This window comes from Onychomys torridus, chromosome 19 (genome assembly GCF_903995425.1).
Source record: "Onychomys torridus chromosome 19, mOncTor1.1, whole genome shotgun sequence".
In the NCBI taxonomy this organism is placed as follows: Eukaryota; Metazoa; Chordata; class Mammalia; order Rodentia; family Cricetidae; genus Onychomys; species Onychomys torridus.
The window spans coordinates 50,455,066-50,470,806 of NC_050461.1; the positions used below are offsets into that span (position 1 = coordinate 50,455,066).

Consider the following 15,741-nt stretch of genomic DNA (forward strand, 5'->3'; position numbering starts at 1 on the left):
CTGCCTCTATCTACCTCCTGAGAACTGGTATTATAGCCATGTGCTGCTGTGCCTGGTTTTCAGCCTTGGTGAAAACCTAGGGCTTTGTAGGTGATAGGCAGACACTACCAACTGAGCTACATCCCCAACTCTATTTGTTTATTTTACCTTATTGGGAGTTGAGTGTAAAATGCCTGATGGAGTTGTCACATTTTGTGTGTGTGTTTTGTTTTTCAGGATCACTTCATGGACTCACACCCCCATGTTGGTCAAGTGCCTGCATTGTTCCCAAAACCACATAAAACCTGCTGAGCATTAACCTCCCTCCCAGCAGAAGCCAGGCTGCAGGTAAGGACAGCTGAAATTCGTGGGCCTCTCATAAAGCGCTTGACCCATTGAATAATAAAGAAGGGTTTATTCGCTCCAGTGACTGGGTTTTTTAGGTGTTTGATGCCTGCCACAACCAGATATCCATCCATTTGATTTCCGCTTTGTGGCTCTACAAGCTTCAGTGTGTAAGAATGAAAACTTAAAAACCTGTAAAATGTGCTTGGAGCCTGACAGGAAGTACGAGTGTGTTGGCTCACGATAGTTACTGCTGAAGAAGATTAAGGAGGATGGGTTGGAGCAAATTTTTATTTGCATTTTGCTTACTTAACCTTAAAGGGGATTTGAAGAAACAGTGCCTTTTTCTCTTGCCCACATTCTAAACTGTAAGTATTTGAATCCCCCGCCCCCACCACTGCATCCTAAAGTGAATTTACTAGGGCTGTGGTTGTTTGGGAGCAGGGACCTCAACAGGTCCTCTGGGCCCAAGGGTTCTGCACCTGTAGATTCTAGCTGTCAACTGAATATATGTGTTTTTAGTGACAGCATCACTGAACATGTCCAAACAGTTTTCCTGAAATGATTCAGTGGGAAGTACAGAGTGACACCAATTTCCATAGCTTGTCTGTGTGATCTAAGAGAGAAGCACGTGGCGGGGGTGGGGGGGGGGGGGGTGGGGGGGTGAGGGAGTGGGGGGACACACATGTGTTGTAAGTAAAAAAATTGCATTCAAAGACTTGAGTGTTTGAGGGTTTTGGATTCTGGAGGGATCCTGAGATCCATTCCCCAAGACCATGTGAGTTGTTGCCCTGAATAATAATTCCTGTGTAATGAAAATGTCTTTTCTCTGGTTGTATGTCCATGTGTCCAGACTTTCCTCCATTTTTGCTTCAAGGATCCTTAGCCCACACTGGGTCTGAAGGGACTGTCTACTTTTAGCTAACACTTATTTATATACCTGTTCAGTTTTAACAGCGTGCCACTGATAATGCACTTAAAATCCCTAGCACAGGAACATGGTCTGTGTGACCAGTGTAGCCTTTCACAATCAAGGGAACCAGTTCATCAAATGGTTCAACTCTGCACCTTTGAATCTTGTCAGGCATGGAAAGAAATGTCCTGCACCCTCCATTCCTTTATTATTATTATTATTATTATTATTATTATTATTATTAATTATTATTTAGAGAACTGTCTTACTGCAGTATAATTTAGACCATGACTCATACTGATAACAACTGTTCTCAGGTTCTTTAGGTTAAAATGGGGAACTCTGAGAGTCAGTATACCTTCCAAGGATCCAAGAATCATAGCAATACTGTCACCGGTGCTAAACAAAAGCCTTGCTCTCTGAAAATACGCAGCATTCATACAAAAGATGAGAAGTCTTTGCATGGATGGACTCACGGAAGCAGCGGAGCAGGCTACAGGTCCAGGTCCCTCGCCCGAAGCTGCCTTTCTCACTTCAAGAGCCACCAGCCTTACGCCACCAGACTCAGTGGACCCACATGCAAAGTCTCAAAGGGCACTGCCTACACTAAGCACCGAGCGAATGCCCCAGGAAATGATTTCCAGGGCAACAGCGGTGCTTTCTTACCCGAGAATGGCTTCCACTACGTTGGCCACGAGTCAGGGGAGAGCCACGTGACCTCCAGGGACTGCAATGGACACCTTCTCACCTGCTACAGGAGAAATGAGAGCATCTCCTCCACCTCGCCAGGCGAGGACCGCAGGAGCCCCAAGGTACTCATCAAGACACTGGGGAAGCTAGATGGGTGTTTAAGGGTTGAGTTCCATAACGGTGGCAACCCCCACAAAGGGCCCTCGGAGAACCCCAGTGGACCTGTACAGCTGCTGAGATACTCCCCTACGTTGGCATCGGAAACCTGCTTGGTGCCAGAAGCTAGGCGGGATTCGGGCGCAGACTCCCCGGCCAGCCAGCGCCGCTCTCCCACTGACTCTCGCCTGCGCTCCAGCAAAGGCAGCTCCCTGAGCTCAGAGTCATCTTGGTATGACTCTCCGTGGGGCAATGCTGGGGAGATGAGTGAGGTAGAGGGCTCCTTTCTGGCTCCCAGCACTCCGGACCCCAGCCTCCCCACCAGCTTTCCACCCAGTGACACCAAAAAAACTTTCAACCAAAGCTCCTCCCTCTCCTCCCTCCGGGAACTGTACAAAGACGCCAACCTGGGATGCCGCTCTCCGTCTGGGACCTGCCGTTCTTCCGATGAGTACATCGGCTCCCAAGTCAGCCTGAGCAACCGGGTCTCCTTTGCGTCTGACATTGATGTGCCCTCCAGGGTGGATCACAGGGATCCCATACCCTACAGTTCCTTTACTCTCCCCTGTCGCAAGTCCAAAGCCTTAACTGAGGATGCTGCAAAGAAAGATACCCTCAAAGCCAGAATGCGACGCATCAGCGACTGGACAGGAAGCCTCTCTAGGAAGAAGAGGAAACTACAGGTGAGAACACTCTGGAGTGGTGGGGGTGAAGGGTCCTAGAGCCCCCCCCCCCCCAAATCTGTATTGGGAGCTACTCATACCCTCAGGTGAGCTGGTGAATGGAAGGGTTTGACTGGACCCAGCATGGCTCCTTTTCTGAGGGGGGTTTGGCTCTCTCATTTGCTTCAGACATACACTTTGAGTCTTAGCTGCCAACTCTAGTGTCTCCATGTTTTAGACGAGTTATGGGGCAGAATACTACTCCTGACTGGATGGCTGAAGGATAGATTGGTATTTCGTGGTTCTGGAGGTTGGAAAGTCATGAGGCACTGTGGTGAGATTCTGGGTAGGGCTTGTTCCTGGCTGCTGAAGGTTCTGTCCTTACACAGCAGGGAAGAGGGGAACCCTAGTCTCTTTCCCTTATGACGAGGAGACCAGTACCTTTAGGACTCTAGCTCCTGGCTCTCATCTAAACTGAATATTCACTTAGAGCCCCCTCCCCCACCCCAGTACTGTCTGGGGGGGGGTGCGGTTAAGACTTTGGCATGGGTGGCAGAAGACAGAACAGCATTCAGCGGTAGCACCCAGGTCCTGAACTAAATTGCCTTGGCACTTGTGTGCAAGCTCGAAAGCCTAGTTCTGAAGTTGGTCCAACTTTTCTTGGAAGGCATAGAGCTGGGTGAAGGTCCAAGAGACCTGGTAATCTGAGGTCTTTGTTAGACCTCAATCATGAAGTCTGAATAAAAGTGGTAAGGAGATAGTCATTAAGTTCAGATCGGGAGGTCTTCTCAACTTGATATTACTTTATATTTAAGTCGGTTCATAACCAATCATAGACCATGGAGAATGGGCCTGTGTATGGTGCTGGAGAGGGAACCCACTGCCTTATACATGCTGGGCAAGCACTCTTAGCACTGAACTAAATCCCCAACCATTTGGTCTATTTGGTTTTATTTTTTTAGTGAGGTCATATAGTTGAAAAGAATATGATTAGACAGTCAGTGTATAGGGGAACATTGTCTTAATCCTGCTAGATAAACACATTCATGTGAATATAAAAAGAAACAAACAAACATGGGCCATTAAGAGCAGGTAACAATATAACCTCTCCTGGTAGGACATTACCTATTTATAAAGTTTACCATTGGTTACTTCCTTCTTGTGGATGGTGCCTGCCATCTCCACCCTCTCTCCCAGGGGTGATGGAGGTCAGGTGACCACCATGCTGTCTCCAGGATCTCTTTCATATCTCTCAGTGTGGCAATTTTCTTGCTCTTGAGTTAGTGTCTCTTAGGCTAAATCACCAGACTTTAGGCTTTTGCTCCTGGCTCTTGCTTCCCGAGCATTGCACAGTGCCTGAGTAGAGCATGCTGTTCAGCCCCTACTGCCCCAGGACTACAGCTCACATCCTTTGGATCCCACTATTACAGAGCTGGCTATGTCCAGCTGCTGTCACCCTGTCCCCTCAGGTACACTGTCTTGGAATGCCACTGGTGGTTGGCCCAGAGCATATTTCGTCATCTGTGTTTGTGGCCTGACTCAGCATTCAGTGATCCTGAACATACGCAGGCTCTATTTCACAGGTCCAAAGCTATTTCAGCCATCACCATAGTGCGTAGACCACTTTCTGCCGCTGCTGTCACTGACTGCCCAGCCTTCCGAGGGGGGCTGAACCCCCCTCAGTTTGGTGTCACGCACAAACTTACCTCTGATGTATTGTGTGCCATGTGGAGTTATGAGCAAACTGAGTAGGATTTTGAAAAGAGAATTTGAATGCTAGAAAGGACTTCCACATTTAAGAGACAAGGAAGCTGAAGAATCAAGGTGTTTGCAATCTTCCTGGTCAGGTAGTGGAGAAGCAGGTTGGAGACTACATCTGTTAAACCTCAGATAAATGCCAAGATATTGTTGACTGCTATTAATCATTGTTGAATAGGATAATGAAAGATTTAGACCCTTTTGTTTTTAAGTGACCCATAAGGACAGCCTTCTGAAAGTGTTGTCTGTGGATTCCCCAGTGATTGATGATAGATGTGAACAAGAGTGACTGTCCTATTGTTCAGACATTACTTTTCCTTTCATAAAAAGGATTAGGACAAGGTCCTTTTAGATGTGTTCCAGCAACATATGATGGTTCAGGATCATCATCCCAACTACTTGGGAAGCTGAAGTGGGAAGTTTGAGGTCTTTCTGGGCTAAAGAGTGAGTTCAAAGATAGCCTGGGCATCTTAGTGAGATCCTGTCTCGAAGTAAAAAATAAAAAGATGCCTGGGGACATGGTACAGTAGAGCAGTGCATTTGCAGCTGAAGCACCAGGCTCAATCCCTAGTACCTCACACAGAAAAAAAAAAGGCAATCCATGCATAGGAGGAGTCTGCGATGAGATGTCTTAACAAGGCATTGAAGCAATAGCTACTTTCTTTCACCCACATAAACTTCTGTATGCCAGCAGAGCAATGATTCAGAAAGCTTTGCTTGATGGACAGGCATTTGTTTTGACTTTCAAAGATGACATAGACAGAATAGTCCTTTCAATACAGACCTTTAAGTCTGTCCTCATATGTGGGAGCCTGAAAACCAGACACCCGAAAAAGAATGCCATGCTAGGAGATGGAGAAACATGTACTGGAGAGCGCTCGGCGCACACCTCATATGAAATTTAGCTGACAAAGACCCTCATCCTGTCTTGGCTAAACATTTTGTTCTTTCAGGGTGGGATAGGCTGTGCTGAGTTAACAGTGTCCCCTGCCCCCATCTCTGTGGGATGACCACAGTTTGTTTCTCTACTCATGATGCATGTTCATCACAGTCAGCAGGTAGCCGGGGTCTGTGCTGTTCTTTGAGACCCTAGGCTGCCGGAACAGCTGTCATGAAGAACACAATAAACTACTACAGTGGAGAGGATTGTGTTGACTTTGAAAGCTTTCTCTGAGAACTGACATGCTTAACTTCTGCTTCTATTCCCTGGGCACAGCAAATGGTAAGGCCAGGCCTGAGTTCACGGAGGAGTGGGAAATTGACCCTACCATGTGCCTTGGGGAGGACCAGAAATGTTTGGTGGCATCTCTGAGGACTTCTATGGTTTGTCACAGAGAGGATTTGGGACACAAAGACTCGATTTCTGGCCCCCTTTAATTGTAAATTCTCAGTTCTGTTCTAAAGTGACACTGTCTCAGAGACTAGCAGTCTTTTCCTGTTAAGAGGAGTGGCCTGTGAGCAAGGACTCGGCACGTTTCCTAGCACATGAGGATAGAGATGGGGTTTCCTTTAAAGAGTTAGGCATCATCTTTTGCTTTTTCAGCTTTATTTGGGTATAATTAATAAGCAGAAATTGAATATATTTAAGATGTATAACCTTGGCTTACCTTGACTTAAATAGACAATGGGAATGGTCACCGTAACCAAGCTAGTTAATACAGTCACCACTGAACATAATTATCAAGTTGGCTTTCTTTTATTGTGAGACTGTTCATAATCTATGACCTTAGCCTATTTCATATATACAAAGGAACATCAGCTACAGCTGTAATGGTGCACATCAGATCTCTAGAACGTGCTTGGCTGGTGTGTAACCAAAGCTTTATACCGGTGCAGCCTCTTTCTTACCCTTGGCCTCCATGTCCACCTATCTTGGATTCTCACATATGTGAGAGGGGTCATGCAGTGTTTGCTTCTCTATGGAGTGATGTTACTTTTACCCCCCTTACTTACAGTTGTTGCCCTGGTCATCAAGTTACAGTAGTCACTGCCTATGGTTATGATTTGGTAGGAACAGAAATCACAGGTATTGTGCACACATATGGTAAGCTCTTGAGTCTCAAATCCATCTAGCAGTTATTAGGAACTGCGTCTGGACCTATTTAAAGACATCTTATTTTTCAAAATGCTCTTCTTGGACCGAGATTTCATCATTGGCAATTGGGATTCTAGATGGACAGTTTTGGACATTGATGAGAGCCTGGGGAAATTCATGCCCATGTGTCAGAATTAGTGATAAATACCCACATGTGGTATTCGTTCACGTCTCAAGAAGGAACAGTCTTGCTTTGTTATGGCCGGATGTTTAACAGCCCTGCAACATGAAGTCTCTTTCTTATGAGAATCAAGGACAACAACAGTGTTTATTGGTCATATGTAACTTGGGTACGTCTCCCTGCCAGAGATTTGCTCGTTTTGAAACACCCCGCTAAGGCTTTTATAAGGAAAGAGATTGTCCCAGTGTTCAGGGGCAGGGAGAGTTCAGAGAGTCATAGCTGCAGTGACATTAATGCTGCTAAATGAACAGCATTCCTTCATGTCCTCAGAGTTTATGAAAGTCTCAACCAAGTGACAGTTAAGAGTCTCCAAGTATTTTGAATTTCCTGAGTGACTCATAGCAGCTGTTTGATTCTCTCTTTGAAGCGGAGGTGTCAGCACATAAATAAGAATGACCACAGGACACAGTGTAAACACACTGGAAGATGCTATCATGATTAGTAAGAGCTGTTTGTGTTCTGGGCTCTGGTTTTAGCACCTGGGCCTTGGAAAACACTCTTCAGTTGCCTGGTGATGGTTTTCCTATCCAAGACACCCAGTAAATGTGATCTGATGTGTTGTTTTTTTTTAGATGAAATTTCCAAAAGAAAATGTCTCCACAAGGTGGAGTGTTCAAAATAGAGCCCCAACTCAATGCCCCAACCCACTTTGGTTTTGACGGTAGGGGATACTATCAGAAGCCCACCAACAGCTGAGTCTACCTGACTGTGGTTATGGTTTTGGTTGTGAGCCTAGCCTTTGTTGGCTGAGCCATCCCTCCAGCCCTACTTGACTCCTCTCAACCCTTCCCTTCAGCTATATTAATCTGAGCTGGGTATTTGGGATGTCAGTGCTTTTTGAACTGGGAGTGAATTTACTGCCATCTTATTAATTAATTTATTTGGTTTGAAGTAGGATCTCACTCTGCAGCCCAGGCTGTCCTGGAACTCACTAGATAGTCCTTGGTGGCCTGAACTCATGGCATCCCTCCTGCCTCAGCCTCTCAAAATGCTGCTGGGCTACAAGTGGAAGCCACTGTTGACAGCTGGTTTCCTCCCATTCAGCAATGAATGCTTGGTCAGTCAGTCAGCTGCTTTCCATGAAAGCTAACAAAGGCATCGTGATCACTGTCTTATGTTTGTCGCCTGGCTCTCTAACTGGCTGGCTGAGTGTTCTGGGTCCCTAGGTTTAGCAGTCATTAGATAGCTTATTCACAGTGGCTTGTGGTCGAGTTTGTATTGGAACCACTATTAAAGTCAAGAGTCATATCTTAGGTGTCCCCCAGTGCCCAGAGAAAAGCAGGAACTGAAATAGAAGGAGATGGACAAAAGAGTTCACTTTTAAGATAAATTCCTGAATTAAATAAAAATGCAAATCTTAAACAAAACAAAATGACAGCCTACAATTACTAGGTAGTAATTCATAATCCAGTGGATTATGAATCCTTGGAGCTTGGATTTTACTGTATAAAGTGGGAAATAAGATGGTAGATATTACTATGTATAAGAGTCTAAGCCTGGGCAGTTGGCCAGAAGACTTCATTGGAGACAGGGAGAAGGAGGAAAGGGTGTTGGTATCAACCTAATTGTATGGACTCCTAGCCCTGCCCTGCCCCCATGGTTATTTTCTAAGTCAACGATTTCACGTGGCTTAGGAGAAAAATGGATGATAAGAACATTGACTCTTTCCTAGAAGACCCTAAATCACTGTTTGCAAAGAATATCATTCTAGAACTGTGTGTTTTAAGTATACTAATTGATGTGGTATTGAACTCAGGCTAGGTTCAGAGTGGCTCCCTGTTTACCTCTTTCCATTTGACTCCACGGTGTGCGTGAGATCGTGTGGTACGATTTCTAAAATTCTTTCTGGTTTGGAGATGTGGTGATCCCAGTGGTTTTGTTACAAGGTTCTTTGCATCACCGTTGTAGGATGTAGCCCCATTACACCAAGGCTATTTAGAGGACAGTTCCATAGCTTGTGATGATGACTGGCTGGTAATTTGTGTTGTGTTCAGGAACCGCGCTCCAAGGAGGGCAGTGAGTACTTTGACAGCCGCTCAGATGGACTGAATGCAGACGTGCAGGGGTCCATGCAAACATCTGCCTTACTGTGGTCAGGGGGCTCAGCTCAGACCCTGCCCCAGAGGAGCGAGTCCACTCACGTGATTGGCAGCGATCCCCTCCGACAGAACATTTACGAGAATTTCATGCGAGAGCTGGAAATGAGCAGGACCAACATGGAGCACACAGAAACGTCCACAGAAACTGTGGAGTCGAGCAGCGAGTCCCTCAGCTCCCTGGAGCAGCTGGATCTGCTCTTTGAGAAGGAGCAAGGAGTGGTCCGGAAAGCCGGGTGGCTCTTCTTCAAACCCCTCGTCACCTTGCAGAAGGAGAGGAAATTGGAGCTGGTGGCTCGGAGGAAGTGGAAACAGTACTGGGTGACACTGAAAGGTACGTGTGTTGTGGTTCACCGAAGGCTTGTCCTTCAGTTTCCCTGTCTCCAGGAAGTGCTGGTGGGTCCGCATGAGTGTGAGTAAGTAAAGGATACTGTGTGTCTGTGCTTGTGTGCAGTATATACACATGTACATGCGCATACATGTGGAAGCAGGAGACAGGCTCAGATGCCATTCCAGAGGTGCTATCCACCTTATTTTGAGATAGTCTCTCTCCAGCTTAGAAATCTCCAATTCGGCCAAACCAACTGGCTAGTGAGCCTCAACATCCACCCATCTCCACCTTTCCAGCACTGGGATTTTAAAAACTATGATAATGCCTAATTTTTGGTTTTTAATGTGTATTCTGGGGATCAAATGCAGGGCTTCATGCTTGCAAGGCAAGAACTTGATGACTCGGGTCACGTTCCCAGTCCTAACTTGAAAGATTGTGACATATCATCCCATAGCATGCTCTACTGAAAATACTTTTTAAATTTATTTTCTATGTATGTTACTCTGCCATTCTTTGATACTTTATTTGTATCTCGAATAATACAAAACAGTATTAAATAACAGTCACATATACGTCACTTGTATTTTCCATTCTGCATGTGCTCAGAATTCCAAAGCTAGAATTCCCTCCCAAGATGGAATGTTGTCTAGAAAATTGGACCTGTATCTTCCCCGTTTATTGACTAAAAACGTCTTATTGTCACCACCACTGTACAGCTGTTTCTTTGTTCACTTGTTTGGGGTTGGACCTGGGGCCTTGGACATGCTAAGCATACGCTGAAAGACAATATGACACTCTGAGTGTGGCCCCCTCTTCTCTACGCCCTCCTTCCCCACAGTCCTTTCTTAGACCACAGATAGGAACTTGTCATGTGAAGGTAGGAACACCTCTCCCAAGCGTTGCCAGTCAGCAGCTGTGATTGCTTTGCTTACTGCCATTGTAGGGTTGGAAGAACTCCATCTCGTGAGGCGGTGAGGTGCCTCAGTGAGCACAGCCCTGATTATACAGGTGCAGACAGGAGGTGCAGCCTCAGCCTCCGCAAAGGCCTCCTGTGATTGTTAGAGAGGCTGAATAGGATGTTTCAGAAGTCATGATTGGATGTTCCCACCGCTACTTCCACAGGGAAGTGAGCAGAAACACAAAATCCCATGTGGACACTGTGAACTGCCTGAGTGCCTCCCTCATGGTACCCCTTCTTAGCTTTCCTGTGCTGTCTTCTCTGTTAAGCAGTTTCTGAACCCCTGCCCCAACCTTGATGGGTAGGCTTTATTTTTTATTGTCTTATAAACTCCTCGAGTAAGTTTCCCCAGTGGACAGCATGTGCTGTGTGTGAAGGCCCCAGGACCCAGTGACTTCTCATTATGGGTTAGGATCTTTATGGTTCATGATTGGTTGAGGAAAGCAAAGAACAGACCCAGCTTTTAAGAAGGGATAAGAAAATTAGGCCTTAGCTGCCTCAGGACAGAGTATGAAATTTTGCTGAAACGTTTTGTAAGTGCAAAAAGGTTTAAGAATTTGATTTGTAGGCCATGAGGAAATGTGTTTCCAGGGAGACAGGGTGGAAGTAAAGGTGAGTGTGTCTTTAAAGGACAGATGTTATCTTCCATCATTAGAGGTTTAGGGACTCTTGTGATGGAGGTGACAGTGCCCTTCCTTCTCCCTAGTCTTGTGTGACAGACTTTCCTAGAGAAATAGAACAGGTCTACAGTCCCAGGTACGCCATCCCTCCCATGGAGCAGGCTTATAATGTTGAAACTAATATATTTGGGCTAATCTTTAGAAATTATCCTTGAGGTAATCATGTGGATAAATTGGAAATGGTTTTCTGCAGAGAGGGATTATTACTGAACTGTCTTGTGACCCGCTGTCACAACTGACATATACAGTGCTAAGCAGGCAACCCTCAGAGTCTGGAGGATAGAACATTTAACAAGGAACATCTGCCTTTTCCAATGAGTGGATTTCCTTGCAGTTCACAGAGTTTCCTGGGCTGAGAGGGGTTGTCAGGGTTACTCGAACTCACAATAGCATGAGAATGAGGGTGTTGAGGTGAGAAAGATCCCTGCTCCACTGTCATGTGGCCCGGGACACCCACACATGTGACTGCACCCCCCCCACCCCCCCCGTTTCTTATTGGTAGATTGGAGTCTGCCACTCTGACAACCTTGTAGGACAGCTGTGTGGAGAGAGTGCCTGTGGAGTCAGGTGGAGGTAGGCTGCATTGTCATTGATCAGTGATGCCACATTGAGCACATCATCTGCTCTTCAGATTGGTCCTAAGAGTTTGACTAGGCATGCTGCTCATGCCAAGGTTTCCTTGTTCGAACACCGGCCCCTTTTGCAGGTGTCTGGGGGACATTTGGGGATTGTGTCATTTACCTCGCATACCTTTCCTACATTCTCTGGTCCTCTCTTTCCCAGGCTGTACTCTGCTGTTTTATGAGACTTATGGAAAGAATTCTGCAGACCAGAATAGCGCCCCACGGTGTGCCCTCTTTGCAGAGGACAGCATCGTGCAGTCTGTCCCAGAGCATCCCAAGAAGGAGCACGTGTTCTGCCTGAGCAACTCCTGCGGGGACGTCCACCTTTTCCAGGTACTGCTGCTGCTTTGCAAATGGAAGGACAAGGTGATGGCACATGAATAATCAAACAGATTAAAAAGGAACTTGGACATGAGTTCAGCAAATGTTCCATTATGCTTTGGGATTAGGGTGTGAGCAGGAGACTGTGGGTTCTCATACCTACCAGTGCCAAGACCCGGCCATTCCTATAGCAGGCATTTGTCAGGTCCTTGTGAAGTTCCAGGCTACTGCCTGTCATATCATGTGAGGACAAAGAGAAATACTGTGATGTGTGCTCTGGGTAACACATGACTTAGAGAGGGTAACGTCCAAGAGTTCCAGAACTGAGATCTTTCAAAGAAAGCCTGGGGATTGTAGCCAGGGAAGCTTCAACGACTCCCAGGAATCCTAGTAAAAATCAAAGAAGAAGCTTTTCAGGTACACTAGATCCTCCTGGACAAGTGTTGTGAATGTGACTGCTGCCTTTGGATAATTAATATCCAGTATATTTGCCACTGGGATTTTTATCAACTTGATAGAAATGTCTAGCGTGGTGGTGAGTCCTGTAGGTTTTCTGATACCATAGTTGAGCACCTCTGTCTTCTTGGAGTACTTAGCCAACTTCTTGACACTTTGGGCTTTGAACAAGTAGGTTTATGAGAGTCCACAGAAGTGAAGCAGGGGGTAACTCATACCTGTATGAGGGAGGCTGAGGCAGGAGGATTACTGTGAGTTCAAGATTATCCTGGGCTACATAGTGCTTTTCAGCATAGCCTGAGCTACAGAGAGAGAGACTGTATTTTGAAAAACCATCACCACCCACCACCCACCACCCACCACCCACCACCACCACCACCAAAAGACCTTATAGGATTGCTTTTTAGCATGAATGTGCTATGTTATGACACGATGTCACCTTGGGTTGATAGACCCTTGTTTTGTGTCACTAACTGAGAGCTGTTTATTTGTTCCTTGTTTTTCTGATTGCCACACTTAGATTTCTGCCTTTTATTTCCATGATGACAGACCCTGACAAAAATCAACACGAAAAGGTTCATTTTAGTTCAGGATTCTAGGTCCATCACTGTGAGGAAGTCATAGTGTGTGTGTGTGTGTGTGTGTGTGTGTGTGTGTGTGTGTATGTATGTGTATGTGTATGTATGTGTTTGGTGGTTTGAGGCAGCTAATCATATCATATTGATCACAGTCAAGGTCAGAGAAAGAAACAAATGTGGGCATGTGTTCATGTGCACACACACACCCACACCCACACATCACCCCCCCCCCCCACTTCACACACTTACAAACACACCACACATACACATGATGCTGAGCTCACTTTCTCTCTTCTGACACAATCCAGGACCCAAAGCTAGGGAAAGGTGCCAAAGCAGTCAAGATAATCCCCTGTAGACATGGCCACAGATCAACCTTATCTAGGCTACCTAGTCTTCATGGGAAATCCTCAGCTATATGAAACTAGTAGTTAGAAGTAACCACCATAGGCTCTGCAGACCTTTCTGCTTAACTCTTTTTTTTAGCTTCATTTTTTAAAAAAAAAATTAGTTTATTTTTATTTTATGTGCATTGGTAGTTTGCCTGTGTGGATGCCTGTGTGAGAGTGTCAGATCTTAGAGTTGTTAACTGCCATGTGGATGCTGGGAATTGAACTCAGGTCCTCTGGAAGAGTAGTCAGTGCTCTTAAACTCTGAGCCATCTCTCCAATCCCTCTGCTTAACTATTTATGTTCTTCTCTCAGAGTCTTTGAACCTCAGTTAGGTGCTTATATTTGGGAAACTAAACTTTGGAAATCTTGGTCTTCCATTTTGGAGAGAACTTTTATGCGCAAACAATCTCAAATATTTCCTCCATCCCCTGTCTAGGCCACAAGCCAGACAGATCTGGAAAACTGGGTCACCGCCATTCACTCGGCATGTGCGTCTCTTTTCGCAAAGAAGCATGGGAAAGAAGACACGGTGAGGTTGCTAAAGAGCCAGACCAGGAGCTTGCTTCAGAAGATCGACATGGACAGCAAGATGAAGAAGATGGCGGAGCTTCAGCTGTCCGTGGTGAGCGACCCCAAGAACAGGAAGGCCATCGAGAACCAGGTACCAGTGATTGCCTGTCACCCCACAGCCACCTATGCACACTCCCGAGTGGGTTGTCTTCTCCCTTCTCTGTTCTTCCCTCTCTAACATATTGCACATATTGATATATCTTAGAGCTGTGTCTGACTTGAAAGCATGAAAAATAATGTTGAAATGTTCTTCCTTCCTTCCTTCCTTCCTTCCTTCCTTCCTTCCTTCCTTCCTTCCTTCCTTTTTTTTTTTGTTTTTTTGAGACAGGGTTTCTCTGTAGCCTTGGAGCCTGTCCTGGACTATCTCTGTAGCCAGCCTTGAACTGACAGAGATCCACCTGCCTCTGCCTCCTGAGTGCTGGGATTACAGGCCGGGCAGTGGTGAATGTTATTTCTAAGAGATGTATGATCTAGTTAGAAAGCAAGCCTGGTAAATATGACAAGGAAGAACATTCGAGAATGGGCTAGAATAGGTGAGCCTCTGTGTAGTCTTCAAATGCTCTGAGAGATTGCTGGGTTGAGCTTGAGCTGGGAACTTGAGGAAATGATGAGGATGACTTCCTGGAAGAAGATGGCCTTAAGGGCCCATTTGGTTTGGGGCAGATGTAACAGAGAGGTGGCTTGGGGCTCCTGAGCACCCTAGCATAGAAGTTTTAGTTGGCATAAGTACTTGGCACTTAGGTGGGATGCCATGTCAATGCCTTTCCTGTAACAGAGCCCATAAACAAAGTGGTTTATAAACAATGGAAAGTTATTGTTTGTGGTTCTGGAATCTGAAAGTCCTCTATCAAGGCAAGAGCAGGTCCCATGGCAGATGGGCCCGGCTTCCCTGTATGTAGGTGGTGTGTTGTCTTGCTGTCTTCTTCTATAGTGGGAGGAGCAAAGCAATTCTGTGTGTTCCCTTCCTAAGGACACGGATGTCATTCCTGAGTGCTCTGCCAGAAAGCCCCACTCCCTGACTCCGTCACCTTGGGAATTCAGGCCTTTGACATGGAGATCTGGAGGAGACATACCATTCAGGCCATATGGATTTTGACTCTAAGGCTTGGGTGGATTTATTGTATCCTGTTGTTGTGAGTTAGATTTTAAATGTCCCCAAATGTGTTGAAGGCTTGATCTCCTTTCAGCAGGGTTCACAGGAGGGGCCTTTAGGAGGTCATTGGCTCACAAGGACTGTGATGCCATGGATGAAGTATTAAAAGTATTAAAAACGTTAGGAGCTGGGACCTCGGTGGAGGAAGTGGTAAGGGAAGGCCTGCCCTGGAAGGGTTTATTTTGTCTCTGGCCTCCTCCTCCTCCTCCTCCTCCTCCTCCTCCTCCTCCTCCTCCTCTCTCTCTCTCCACTTTCCATCCACTGTGAGGTGAGTAGCTTTGTTCTGCCCTGAGTCCTCCATGTTCTGTCGCACCATGGGCCCAGAAACAACACAGCCTGTGAACACACACTGACATCTCAGAACCTGTGAGCCAATATAACCTCTCCTGCTCTCAGTTGATTTTCTCAGTTGTTATATCTAAGTGAAGGAGAGCTGACTGCCTTCTTAGCATTGAAGGTTGGAGGTGGATGTAATGTTTTAAGTTGGGGAGAAAGCATGGTAAAAGTAGCCATTCTGGGAAATGTCATTCGAAGGACAGATTGGCTAAGGAAGGACAGTGGGCAGCAAAGTGGCAATGGATGTTTAGGTACAAAGGTCTTGTAGGAAGGGACATAAAATGCTTGTGAGTTTAGTTAGGAAATGCCGGAATGCAGTTGTTGTAATTCTTTTTCTTTTTTTTTGAGCTGAGGATCGAACCCAGGGCCTTGCGCTTGCTAGGCAAGCGCTCTACCACTGAGCTAAATCCCCAACCCAGTTGTTGTAATTCTATAGAATTTATGCTGCTGAGTGGAATGGTTCGTAGG

General features: G+C 46.0%; 1 protein-coding gene across 3 annotated transcripts in view; it reads left to right on the top strand.

The window, feature by feature from the left end:
* The first annotated feature begins 272 nt into the window (after positions 1–272).
* The window catches only part of Tiam2 (TIAM Rac1 associated GEF 2), a 108,381-nt gene continuing 92,912 nt past the window's right edge, over positions 273–15,741 (top strand). For all 3 annotated transcript variants that reach the window (XM_036168642.1, XM_036168643.1, XM_036168644.1), the window contains exons 1-5: positions 273–327; positions 1,555–2,766; positions 8,774–9,209; positions 11,628–11,800; positions 13,651–13,875. In XM_036168642.1, coding sequence (XP_036024535.1) covers positions 1,570–2,766; positions 8,774–9,209; positions 11,628–11,800; positions 13,651–13,875 — 2,031 coding nt within the window. In that variant the 5' untranslated portion in view covers positions 273–327; positions 1,555–1,569. The remainder of the gene's footprint in view (positions 328–1,554; positions 2,767–8,773; positions 9,210–11,627; positions 11,801–13,650; positions 13,876–15,741) is intronic.